Here is a 13,925-nt window from a genome sequence, read left to right as displayed (position 1 = left end):
GAGAATTCAGGGAGGGTGACATACAAAACGCAGTTGATGCCAACAGTTCGCAAATACTCGCGTTCATTAAAGTCGTCACACGGCTGCCACAACAGAGCACAATTCAGTTCAGCCTTGTTCAACCATATTCTCCGCACATCAAATGACCACACTGGGGTCATTTCTGGTGAGTCAGACATGTCTAAATTTTTTTCCATGCAGATGTGTACCTAAATTATGTAGCCTGGCAAGCCTTGCGCATTCGCAGCTGCTCAAGTAGATTCCGCCGGTGACTTTCATCTGTTCAAGGCGCTCTGCACGAAGCAAAAAAAAAAGTTTACTGCGATTCAACGTTGGGTTTTCTAACAGATCATGCTGAAGACCTTAGCTGCATCAGACACAAGACAAAAAGAGCGACATGCACACACACCGAACGCACGATTACGACCTATGGTACATGAAGTCAAAATGCACCCGTCTTAGCAACGATCGCTTCGAAGTTTGGTGTATTAAGCCTAGTCAGCGCTTCATTAGCGCAACAATATGTACCCAGAAGTGACTGTGGCGTTTTCAGAGTCTGCGCTATCAAGGTTTTGCGCGGTGTCAAGAATGGCGAGCTGCGAAACAAGATTGCCACACAGTTACGACAGGGCGACACGACGCGCACCTCTCCCTCTCCGTCGCTGCAGCTGGGAGGCGTTCAAAGAAGCGGCCTTTGCGCTGGAATCCGCCGCCTTCCACCCGCCCCATCGACATTGTGACGGAACTAGTTCAGCGTGTGTGAACAATGATTCCGGAGTTCCCCAACGCGGAGCTGATTTGACATGCATGGACAAGCTGCCGTGGGGACGACGTATTTTGGTGCGTCTCACGCTTCGGCGGGGCACGGAACAACGAGCGACCCTCGATCGGCGTCGATAGTTCCCGGAACGGCACCCCGCCAACGCCGTCGTCGGGCATCAGAGCGCGGTTGCCTTTGTGTACGTAAACTGATCTGCAGAGCAGCGGCGAGTTGGTGATGAGTAAACGAACAGTCGCCGCGTCGTATGACCGGCGGATCGAGTGTATAAAAACTGTGGTTGTGCGAGGGCTGAGGACACTTCTCTTGAGCAGTCATGTTAGACTGAGACACTTCTCTTGAGCAGTCATGTTAGACTGAGTCACTTCTCTAATGCAGTCATGTTGGACTGTTACTCTTTTTCTCAAGCAGTCATGTTAGACTGATTTAATTTCTGTAAATAAACCCTTTTTCCTCGTTCTCGATGAGAAACAGTTCTTCACTTCATCAACGATCTCAGCGTAAATATGTTGGACGACGGCATGGGCCAGCTACCTTCAAATTCATGCCGTACTCCAATCTTGGCAAAGGACCACGGACGATGGGATTGAGCCCCCGATCCTGACAACTGGTGGCAGCGGTGGGATGGACTTTGCGACAGGGTGCTGTATCTGCGGTGAGTGCTTGGTTTTTGCTTTGACTCTCTAGGCTTCATTGTGTAGTTGTTCTGTTTAGAACAGTAGGGAAGCTAGATTGTTGTGTGTTAGCTAGGTTGTGTTTTCCTAGCTAGATTTAGAGAGCAGAATCAAGGCAGTAAAGCAGCAGTCATGGAGTTAAGGACACTGCTGAGAGACGAGTTGTTGATTGTTGGTGAGGAACTGGGCCTAGATGTACGCAAGGAAATGCTCAAATCGGAATTATTGGAGCTAATTTCCGAAAAGGCCAGTGAGGAAGAAATTGAAATGGGGTTTGAACTTCTGAAAAAGAGAGAAGAACGAGAGAGAAAAGAACAAGAGAGAGAGGAACGCGATAAAGATCGCGAGTTAAGAAAAATGCAACTGGAACTCGAAAGCAAACGTTTGGAGATGTCTCAAAGAAGTGAAGGCGCTCTGGGACGATCAAGTGAGGCAGAATTGTACCGCATGGACAGGCTATTAAAGCCATTTGAGGTCGGGACCGACATAGGCTTGTTTCTAAGCAATTTTGAAAGGACTTGCGAAAAGATGAACTTCGACCCGAGTACATGGCCACAGCGGTTGCTGTCTATGTTGCCGTGTGAGGCGGCGGAAGTAATCGCCAGATTGAGTGTGCAGGATGCATATGATTATGCAAAAGTTAAGGCTAGTCTCCTGAAGAAATACCGCCTTTCAGCCGAAGCTTTTCGGCAAAGGTTTAGGAGCACAGGCAAGAAAGATAGCGAGGGCTATCCGGAGTTTGCATATAGCTTAAAGGCCAACCTAGTCGAGTGGCTTAAAAGCGCGGAAGCGTACGACAGCAGAGACATGATCATTGAATGCATGTGTCTAGAGCAGTTTTACAAAACCATCCCCCAAGCTGTGAAACTGTGGGTGCAAGACAGAGGTAATGTAAACAATGTGGAAAGGGCGGCTGAATTAGCCGAAGAGTACGCAACCCGTAGAAAGTTGAACGCCGAGGAGGGAAACTGGGACGGTCGAAATGGACCGCGGAAACCATTTCCGTTCAAAAAGGGTGCGCAAACTAGACGATCCGAGCCTGTAGACATGGCGGAAAAGCCCGCAGAAAAGAGCGAGGAGAAACTTAACGGAGAAACCGCACAAAAAGAACAGAAAAGAAAATTCGAATCTGTTAGACCAATTTGCTGTTACAAATGCCACAAACTGGGACATATAGCTGTAAACTGCGAGAAGTCTAGCGTAGTTTTTTCCTACGTGGAGGAAAAAGATGAGAATATGGAACTTTTAAGTCCATATCTCCACGACCTGCAAGTTAATGGAAAACCATGCCGAGTGCTAAGAGACAGTGCCGCCACGCTGGACATTGTCCATCCGTCTTACGTGATGGTAGATGACTTCACCGGAGAAGTAGCGTGGATAAAACAGGTTGTAGAAGAACACAGCGTGTGTCTGCCCATGGCCAAAGTCAAAATCAGTGGACCATTCGGGGAGCTAGAGACTGAGGCTGCAGTTTCCAAATTTTTGTCACTGCAGTATCCCTACATCTTTTCGAATCGTTCGAATCAGTTACTGCGTGACAGAGGGCTCCAACTGGGAGAGGGCATAGTACAGGCATTGACCCGAGGCCAAGCTAGTAAGATCGCGGCGCTTTCGGCTGAAAATGCTCAAGCTCCTCCAGCGGAAGCAGAAAAGGGGATAACTTCAATACCCGAATCCGAGCTAGGCCCGAAGGACAAAAGAACAGTTGAGGAGAGCCTGCCAGCTGACCAGCTCAATGAGAGCGTAGCACTAGAGTGTCAGAGTTCTAGGCTGCAGGAAGAGCAAGCAGACGCGCTCACAAGCGAGACAGGGTCGTTATTATCACCGGCCTCAAAGAACTTTGATCAACTCTTACGCGTGGATAGAGAGTCACTGGCAGCTGAGCAAAAGAATGATGAGAGCTTAGCTAAATTACGTGACACAGCTAAAGAAGGCATTGCTAGGCGCAACGTAACGATACATGAGAGAGGAGGATTGTTGTATCGACATTACAGAGATCGAAAGGGTAGGATTTTAGATCAGTTAGTCATACCTACTAAGTATAGGGAGGACCTTTTGAGTCTTTGTCATGGAAATGGGTGGTCCGGCCACCTAGGCATAAACAAATCAAAGGAAAGATTGCTTATGGAATACTACTGGCCTGGCTGTTTCAAAGATGTAGAAAACTTTGTAAGATCATGCGACGCCTGCCAGCGTTCTGGTAAACCAGGAGAGACATGGAAAGCTCCACTGAAGGTAGTCCCCTTAATAACAGAGCCTTTCAGACGGCTTGTAATAGACACGGTAGGGCCTCTTCCAAAAACAAAATCAGGCTACAGGTACTTGTTTACCATGCTGTGTCCGGCTACGAAGTTTCCAGAAGCAATCCCTTTGAAAGAGCTCAGCTCCACCGAAGTAGTAGACGCGCTTTTGACAGTGTTCGCACGAGTTGGGTTTCCAGCCGAAATTCAGGCAGATCAAGGGTCAGTATTCACGAGCGCACTGACTTCCACATTCTTGCAAAAGTGCGGGGTAAAGTTAATACACAGTTCTGTCTATCACCCTCAGTCAAACAGTGTAGAGAGGTGGCATTCGGTGCTTAAGCGAGTTTTGCGTGCGCTATGTTACGAGCACAAGGAGGACTGGGAGAACTGTCTGCCGGCAACTTTGTTTGCTTTGCGAACAGTTCCACATGAGGCGACAGGGTTCTCACCAGCAGAACTAGTGTATGGGAGGACACTCCGGTCTCCACTGAGAATGTTAAGAGAGATGTGGGAGGAAAGAGGGGAGAGTCCAACCGTGGTTGAATACGTGCTAAATTTACTGGAACGGCTAAGCGCAACCCAAGAACTAGTCGGAAAGAACATGGCACTAGCTCAAAAGAACGCCAAATTCTATTACGACAGGAATGCGAGGCTTCGTACGTTTAACGCCGGAGACCAGGTAATGATCCTCAAACCTTCAAGAAAGAACAAGCTTGAAGTTCACTGGGACGGGCCCGTTAAAGTGTTGCACAAACTTTCAGATACTAACTATGCTTTGAGAATGCCCGGTCGCAGGAAGGAAGTGAGGATATATCACTGTAATTTGATGAAGCCGTATGTAGAGCGGAGCGGAGTCGTTAACTATACCGTCAAAGAGCCGGATGGCATTGGTACCAAGTTTAAGGAGTATAGGGCAACCTCCAACTCTGAAATCGGCCTAGAAGAAGTATTAGAACACTCGGTAAGCTCGCACGCTCTAAAACCCGAGCAGCTAGATGAGCTAAAAGGGGTGTTAGGGGAATATCTCGACAGATTCAGCGATCGGCCGGGTAGAACCGAACTGATAACGCATGAAATTGAGCTGACCTCTACCGAACCAGTAAGATCAAAACCTTACAGGGTGTCTCCAAGACAGAGAGAGATTATGGAGGCAGAGATACAGCGCATGCTAGAGTTGGGAGTTATTGAGCCCGCTGAGAGTGACTACACGTCACCGCTAATACTCGTAGAAACCCCTAACAAGGACCCTCGTCCGTGTGTTGACTACAGGAAGTTAAATGCGATCACTAGGGATCAGCTGTACCCGATACCCAACATTGAGGAACGAATTGAAAGAGTTAGCGCTGCTAAATACATTTCAACTATAGATCTCGTGCGGGGGTACTGGCAAGTTCCCCTTTCAGAAAGTGCCAGCCGCTATGCCGCATTCATCTCGCCTGTAGGCACTTTTCGCCCTCTCGCACTCAGCTTCGGGCTGAAGAACGCGCCGTTTTGCTTCTCTAAGTTAATGGATATTGCCCTAAAGGACTTGCAGGAGTTCGCCTTACCTTATCTTGATGATGTGGCCATTTTTTCGGACAGCTGGGATCAACATGTATCGCACCTCAATCAGGTGTTCTCACGGTTGAGGGAAGCCGGCTTAACGATGAAAGCGGAAAAGTGTAGGTTTGGTTGTTCGCAGGTTACTTATCTGGGCCATGTTGTCGGTCAAGGCATGAGACAGCCGGCTGAGCTGAAAATAGCTACGATTGGAGAATTTTCTCAGCCGCGCACGAAAACGGACCTTCGTTCATTTTTGGGACTTATGGGGTACTATCAACGGTACATTCCGAATTACTCGCAATTGGCAAGTCCATTAACAGACGCCCTTCGAAAGGGAGCACCGAGTAACGTACACTGGGATAAGGACAAAGAGAACGCTTTCCAAAGTTTGAAAACGCTATTGGTTTCTCGCCCTGTGCTTCGCGCGCCAGACTACACAAAGGAATTCATAGTTCAATGCGACGCAAGCGACAGAGGTATGGGCGTGGTACTTAGTCAGGTCGGCGACGATAACGAGGAGCATCCTATCCTCTACGCCAGCCGTAAACTAAATGTAAGAGAGGAAGCCTACAGCGCTTCAGAGAAGGAATGCGCTTGTTTGGTTTGGGCCGCCCAGAAGTTGTCGTGTTACTTGTACGGAGCGAAGTTCATCTTCGAGACCGACCACTGTCCTCTGACGTGGCTCAATCAAATGTCACACAAAAACGGCCGCTTGCTCCGATGGAGCCTCACTCTCCAAGAGTACAACTTCTCCGTTAGATATAAGAAGGGAAAGTTGCATAGCAATGCGGATGGTTTGAGCAGGCTAATTTGAATTCTGCGTTTGAGGGTCCCGCATAAATTTTAGGGTTACTAGTGTTAGCTTTTCTTTAGGCGAAGAAAATCCCCTCTCATTCAGCAGAATTCCCTCCATTAATTGCTGAATTTGTCAGCAGGAATTTGCTTCAGAAATTGGCATAGTGAAATGTAGCATTTTTTTTGTTTCTGCACTTATGTTGTTGTTGTTTTTTTGAAGCCTAGCGAGTCTAAAGTGAGAGCCAATGCACGTCATCTCGGCGCAGAGGCGTGTTGTGGGGTTCATTTTGCAGTTGCCTGTCCTTGTTGGATGTTTTGGGGCGGTGACATCAATGCACAAGTGGTCGCTGCGAGCCAAGACATCAATCCCCCCCCTGACCAGCAGCCGTTCTCTTCCTGCCTAGCGGTTGTCAGCGCTAGACAGTTGAGACTTTCCGGGCCATGGAGGCGCTGTCAAGAATGGCGAGCTGCGAAACAAGATTGCCACACAGTTACGACAGGGCGACACGACGCGCACCTTTCCCTCTCCGTCGCTGCAGCTGGGAGGCGTTCAAAGAAGCGGCCTTTGCGCTGGAATCCGCCGCCTTCCACCCGCCCCATCGACATTGTGACGGAACTAGTTCGGCGTGTGTGAACAATGATTCCGGAGTTCCCCAACGCGGAGCTGATTTGACACGCATGGACAAGCTGCCGTGGGGACGACGTATTTTGGTGCGTCTCACGCTTCGGCGGGGCACGGAACAACGAGCGACCCTCGATCGGCGTCGATAGTTCCCGGAACGGCACCCCGCCAACGCCGTCGTCGGGCATCAGAGCGCGGTTGCCTTTGTGTACGTAAACTGATCTGCAGAGCAGCGGCGAGTTGGTGATGAGTAAACGAACAGTCGCCGCGTCGTATGACCGGCGGATCGAGTGTATAAAAACTGTGGTTGTGCGAATGCTGAGGACACTTCTCTTGAGCAGTCATGTTAGACTGAGACACTTCTCTTGAGCAGTCATGTTAGACTGAGTCACTTCTCTCATGCAGTCATGTTGGACTGTTACTCTTTTTCTCAAGCAGTCATGTTAGACTGATTTAATTTCTGTAAATAAACCCTTTTTCCTCGTTCTCGATGAGAAACAGTTCTTCACTTCATCAACGATCTCAGCGTAAATAAGTTGGACGACGGCATGGGCCAGCTACCTTCGAATTCATGCCGTACTCCAATCTTGGCAAAGGACCACGGACGATGGGATTTAGCCCCCGATCCTGACAGCGGCGAGGGCATCGGAGAAAATATGCGCGTATGCAGCCCACGAAACACAGGGGTTTGCCCATTTGCGTTTCAGTACCTTGCTTCGATTCTTGTTGAGCGCAAGTTCAAGATACAAGTTCTGCGACCTATAGGCACGGTCGCTGTTCTTGAAAATTTTGTTTTGTTCAGCGACCAATCTTCCGGAAACGCCCGGAACGACGATGATCGCCAAATTGCCCTTGTCGGCGCCGTCATCACGAAAGCGTGCCAAGGAGCGGCTACGCCCGCTAGTCGGTTGTTCTTTACAGAGTGTGGTAAACTGTAGTTTGCCAGCGACACTTTTGTAATACCGATGACTCGGCAGGCTAATCGCTCGCGTACAGGCACAGCGCCGTGCCCGCGTAGCGTGGGTGGCTTTCGCACAAGACAAATGTGACCCCGCTTGGCACCTTGCTGCCGGGGAGACACGACAACACTGCTGTACTGCGAATACCGTTCACGTGCAGTGTCAGCACGTTCTCGAAGCCGTACACTGCGTGTCAGCACGCCAGTAACTGCCGAGTGAAGGAACTTCGAACTGATAATTTCAGTTTTTTTTTCTGGGTTATAATTAGAGCTGCTCTTAAACTGCGGGAATTTGTAGGTGAACGAGCTCCTAACCTTTGTTCATTGTAATGTAAAACTCCGTGCATGTCGGTCGATCACATCAGGGCCCCCTTAAGGAAGGAGGGGCGGCATCGCGATAAAACTCAGCAACTTCCTCCATGCTCTATAGACGGCAACAAAATGAAAGAGACGTCTTTTCAATTTGCCTCGACGTACGGAGCACTGTATCCCTTTAGTTGACGGTTTTACGTTTTCAAATAAAAAAGAAGTAGATCATGCCTCCAGTATACTATACATAGTTTGTCGGGCAAACTGCGGAAAACGTCTTTGTCAAATTGTGATCAGCTGTGGAAGACAAGGGCTAAAGGATCTGCGGAATTGCATTTTGGCAGACTATTACAGCTCGCCATTGTCTTTTTTCCCCGCTAAATCTATCTTGTTTGTATTGGGGGGGGGTGGCATTTAGCAAATTCAGCAATACCGAAAGCCTTCCCAGGGCAGCGAAATTCATCGTGGATCGCTCAGCGGCCAACTAGGGTGGTGAGAACTGTCTACCTGTACTGTCGCGAAAGAACTCCACGTCACACTGGGTCAACACTTCTTGAAAAGGAAGAGGGGAGGGGGATGTTAAGCGTAATGTGTCGCAACCGTCTGCCTCGAATTCGAGTTTTGCAAGTAACTCTACCAAGTTTCCTTTTATGTTTTACTTTGTTTTTCCTACGCTAACAGAGATCATACAGCGCGATTTTCAGGATGCCAATTTGAAATGTATTGCTTAGTGCCTTCTTTTACACCGGGCGATGCTTACCTTTATAATCCAGAAACATTCGCACTACGACCTTGATTTCGTGGCCCAATTTTAAACCCAGGGTATCATGTCCCTATTTGCAACGTATCCTGTTCTCAAAGAGACATTGTAAACGACGAAATGAATTCAACGTGCGGATAGCTTGGGCAGTTTAATTGGAAGATAACGGGGTCAGATGTGTGTCCATAACTGTCAGTCAAGTGTCCCCTAACTATGAAATGTTGTTGTTGAGCTGGTAAATACCGAACTATAGTAAATCATCACCCTTTAATACTCACCATAATGAAACAATCGTCTTCCTGCTTTTTGCAAGCACCTGAGATCCTCCTTTCACAACTGCTCTTAGGCTAGCTTAGCTACAGCTGATCTAAATAAATGAAGTGCGCATCCGTGTCTTTACGACGTTCTCGTTTTTTCACCGATTTATTCGTAGCGATATCTGCATTGCATTTTTGTCCTTCCGTCGTAAACAAAAACACAAGTTAGCCACGTTTTGTGGAACCTAATGTTTCCCACACATTTATTGTCTTCTCGTGATAGTGTAACAGCGTATCGTTGCTGTTCCATGCACGCTGCAGGTCTGCAGTCAGCGGCTCTAGTAGCGTAAGCCATTCGTGGAACCCGCACCGTCACACTGGTTGCTCCGAGAGACGTAGCTGTGTTGTACTCACATTGAGAAAGTACTTCGTCGAGGCTACATTGCTGCGGTGCTTCGCAAAAAAAGATTGATGTTCGAAGTAATTTTGATTCCTGCAATCGTCAGCATTGAGTTTTCCCTCTTAAATCAAATAAATTTTACTAGCTGCAGGTTTCGTGGTTGTCTAACGAGCATTTCTGCGTTTCACGTGTATCGGAATAGGGAAATTGGAGCTGCAGCTTCATCTTATTACTTCATAAACGTTGCCTTGGAATGCGTGCATTTGAATAGAAGAATCAGAATTGGCCGCGTTGACTTCATCTTGACACTTCCATAACCTTGGAAACGTCGTATTGCAGTGCTATAATGCGTCGCAAAAGATTTGAAGGAACGCGATAGCGTTCAGAGATCCCTTACTGCTTTTCATGCTTCCCGGAAACTGTAGCTTTATGTAACCATAACATTTACTGGGAAATGCTGGCTGCGAACGCAAGGCACGAAGGCGAGCTTTCTGGCAGAAACGCGGCCTCTGGCGTGGGTCAATCTCCTGCTATTGTTCCGCACCATGCGTTGTCGGTGTTCTTGTCCATTACATTTGTTTGTGCGCTGCCGTTCTGAAAATTCCGAGGAATAACTTTGTAAAGAATGAAAGACAAGGTATGAGCAGCTCTGGTGCTACAGAAGTGCTTGGATATGCGTGTTTCGGAATTTGGTGCGAAACTTTTTTTTGCCGAGGCGACGTCCGACGCCGACGTCGGATTTTCTGCGACACGGGCTCCTTAACGCTGTCGCTTTAAAATGCGAACGCCACGTCCGCACTACTCCCACTAGCGGCACTATTTCGATAGCACAAGTTTAGTAGCATAGTAGTTTATTCAGACATTTACAAACATGCCCAGGGGCACGGAGACTGAAGGCGCAGAGCATTGTCTGATGATGGTATCTTCATGCTGCAAGCGACGCCTATTGAACTTGCAGTTCGGTTCGCGCAGTTCGGTTCGCTTTATTTTACGTTCGATAGACATATCGCAAGCGCCAAGGCAATGAAGCCCATGGTTTACGGTACATTTCACTAGTGAAAAGCGCTTCAGCAAAATTTCGAGTTTTTACTTCAAATGCGGAAGGTTCGAGAGGATTCGTGGAGCGGCATTCGTGTATGCGCGAGCTGACAATTTCTATATAAGCGCTGTTCTGGGGGCTTACGGCTCCCGCTTTATCAGCATCAGTAGCAGCAGCAAATAAAAAAGTAATTGAGTGTGCACGCGTTAATAGAACCAGACGCATAGCAAAGCGAACCACATGCTCGGATTTCACTGCTGTAATTTGTGTCAATTTAAAGATGAAGGGGCGGGGCCTTAGTGGAGAACATCCAATTCCAGGTGACATGGACGTCGATGAGATGAAAAAGGGGCTTGTCGCTCGCTTCGGCTTTCGAGAAGGCATCGACGCGGGCTGTGAAGTGGCGTGGTAGAAATGGCGTCGATAGTGGCTTTCTCTTTTTGCCTGAAACGAAATGTTTAAAATTGCACAAGAACGAACAGAGGCTTGCCAAGTATCCGTAGTGGCGGAGCGAATATTGTCGCTTTTTGCATTCTAAAACGTTTCTCTGCCCCACACTTCCCATCGATTCAACGCAGGGAATGGCAGCTCCTTTATTGGCTGTGGTTACACTGTATACCATCACTGGGCTTCAATGACGCACCACTGCAATCATTGATCAAAAACTTCGTAGCCAGATGATTGTGACCTCAGCGCTAATTTACCGTGTCAAAGGTGCGTTTCTCAAACAATTCCGTGTGTAGCAGTTACAAAGCTTTGTTTTTGTGCTGAAGTATCTCCTTAAGAGGAGGAACAGCGCTGTGCTCCATTCAGCGAACAGTGCAGGGGTCGTTGAAGGCATAGGTAGCTTCACAAAACTACACTGCAGTAGACATGTAAAACCGCGTTACGTCATGCAGACAAACTGACTATTTGTCACCAAACCGTTTAAGTAAAGATGCCTTCAAGAAACATCACCGGCCGTCATCATCACGAAATCAAGGAAGAGTTTTTAGCAGAGACTTCTTTAAAATCCCGGGTCTTTGCAACGTAATAATGAGAAACATTAACAGTGGTCTTTACCCCTGATCCTTACCTTTACACTAACGCAGATTCATCATCAAAAAATTTATGTGCACCGCTGGATGAAGGCCTCTCCGAGCGATCTCCAATTAACCCTTCCCTTGCGATTGCATCCTCTGTCTACAAAATGCCTTAATGTTATCCCAACACCTCATGCTCACAACCACATGAAGCCAACAAGCCATGAATTCAAGAGAAGCTTAGGGGAAATTCATTGTTTCACTTAAGACTTCGAAATGATAAAATAAAGAGAATCCCAAGTGAACGCAAAAAAACTACTTGCCGCAGGTGGGAATAGAACACACATTTTTCGCATTACGGGTGCGATGCTCGACCAACTGAATACCGCCCATCCAATCTCTTGGGTATTTGTGTATATGTGGACATTGCACATACACAAATACCCAAAAGAAGTGGTAAGTGGGGGGGTCTCGTAATGCAGTCCCTCAGAACCACACCTTCCAAGCAAAGTGTGAAGTTATAATTTCTCATGGGGCAGCGCGAAAATACCCGACTAATGTACTATATACCTAGCTCCGTATACCCAGCTTCTTAAAGCGAAGAAGCTGTACCCTGCTCCCTGTTTCAACCAATGGAGCGAAGTTTCATGAAGTTCAGTGGTACCCAAGGCAGCTCACAAACTGCTGCAGAAAGTTTTCATCCAGTTTTATGGACTAGTCAAATACGTAGAGTCAAGTCACGAGAAAGAGGGTGTGGTGAACTAGGTTGCATCGGGATAACTTCCGGACATCCTGCTAAGATTTACTGCAGGACAAAAGTTGTTCGAGTGTTCCCAAATTGCGGCTTCTCTGCGTCACCCTGACAGCTTTCATGCAAACAGCACGATTTCGAACAGTGTGACACAGGACACAAAGAGTCACGGACACGACAATCTGTCCTTTGTCTCTTTTCTCTGTCCTGTTGTGGTACTGTTCAGATTTCTACTGCTTGACCAGATGTGCTAACTAATCACGAGTGAACACGTTGTTTGCATTTATGCAGATATCATTGCACACAGCTTTCAGTTAAACTCCCTATGTCCAAAGTCTTTTTCCCACCGTTCTTCTACGTCCGCCCATCCCCCCCCCCTTTTTTTTTGTCATCGACATTCTGTGGGCTCTACATATTAAGTTCCTTGCCGAATTGCGTACTACTTTTCAACAGGAAAGCTCTACTATTATCCTTGCTGAATTTTTCTCTTATGTTCGTTGCTGTTTTGCATCTCTGCGTGCGTAGCCCTTTTTTGTACAGTTTCGCTGAATCTCTTTTAAGGATCACCATAATTGGGCGACGAATTTGTCGGTGTTACGGACAGGTTTAAGATGCTGATTCTTATATGTTCGAGTGTCCTTTCAATGTTTAATGAGGAGTAATAATTATAGGATCATTTTTAACACTTTCGTTTTTTGTTCGAAATATTAAAATTTCTCCCGGACTCAAAACGTCTCCTTACCCTATATCGTAACAGTTCCCGGCAGGGCATGAAAGAATTGCATTAGAGCATACCGTTCAGACTGGAGGGACGGCAATTTCTTGCTCTTGCGTCGGTAGCAAGTAGCGTACCATGGGCGCCTCTATTTCGTTACCGTCAGAATCGGCGCACATCACTTGAAGCATCAGGGCGCGCTTTCCTGGGTCGATCTTTTTCTTGGACACCTCCTCCACCACTTCGCTCAGGCTGCGAAAAGAAAAAAAAAAAAGAAGGCAATGAGTTGAAAATGCTGGGTACGGTGGCAAAACGTCAAGACAGTGCTCGGAATCGCATTTAGGAACAGCTAGCACACTGGCATTTCACAGGGCCCGAATGGGACCTTTTCGTACCCAAAGTGTGTTCCTTATTGGCGTGGCAGTCGATGACATTAGGAAGCTTTACAAAGAGCGCGCAGATAGTTAGCAAGCGCTGCCCATCCTGCACACACAAGAATATATACACTCCTCGCTGGTGCAACATCATCTACATAATATTACGAGAAACTCACCACTGTCCTCATATCGTACGCAAACGCTTGGATTTTCCATTGCTGAAAGCCCTTTCACGTTCGCTATCGCGACGGATCCGCCCTTGTTCTTACGGACCTTTTCAGGAGAAGTACTTCTTTACGAATAAGGGCTTCGATTTCTTTTTAGTGGGTACGCTCAGTGAAAAGAAACTTCAACTTCATTATAGTTTACAAAGGGCATTCAATGGCGATTTATAGAGATTTATAGACTGGTTGATGATGCATCATTTTGACTTGAGTTACGCTGCTAAATGTTCGGACGTATAAGCATGCGTTTTCAAAGCGCGTATATATAGACTCCATGGCCAATTTATATGTTTGGCTTTAAAAAAGATACACATGCTTTGAACGCATTTATATAAGACATCTCGTCATGTATTATGTCTATATACACTCCATACTGACTCCTGTCGTAGATTGTGTGTAGATCCTTTACAAACGCTTCAGGTTATTTGCTTTTATTCGCAGTATACAGACCTCCATACA

At 47.2% G+C, this 13,925-nt stretch overlaps 1 protein-coding gene across 1 annotated transcript in view; it reads right to left on the bottom strand.

The window, feature by feature from the left end:
• Positions 1–10,621: 10,621 nt before the first annotated feature.
• LOC135901327 (ubiquitin-like modifier-activating enzyme 1) overlaps positions 10,622–13,925 on the bottom strand; it is a 44,597-nt gene continuing 41,293 nt past the window's right edge. Inside the window, exons 24-25 of the mRNA XM_065431076.1 lie at positions 12,946–13,117; positions 10,622–10,821 (exon numbers count right to left, since the gene is read on the bottom strand). Coding sequence (XP_065287148.1) covers positions 12,949–13,117 — 169 coding nt within the window. The 3' untranslated portion in view covers positions 10,622–10,821; positions 12,946–12,948. The remainder of the gene's footprint in view (positions 10,822–12,945; positions 13,118–13,925) is intronic.

This window comes from Dermacentor albipictus, chromosome 3 (genome assembly GCF_038994185.2).
Source record: "Dermacentor albipictus isolate Rhodes 1998 colony chromosome 3, USDA_Dalb.pri_finalv2, whole genome shotgun sequence".
Taxonomy (NCBI): Eukaryota; Metazoa; Arthropoda; class Arachnida; order Ixodida; family Ixodidae; genus Dermacentor; species Dermacentor albipictus.
This window is presented reverse-complemented; position numbering and strand designations above follow the sequence as displayed.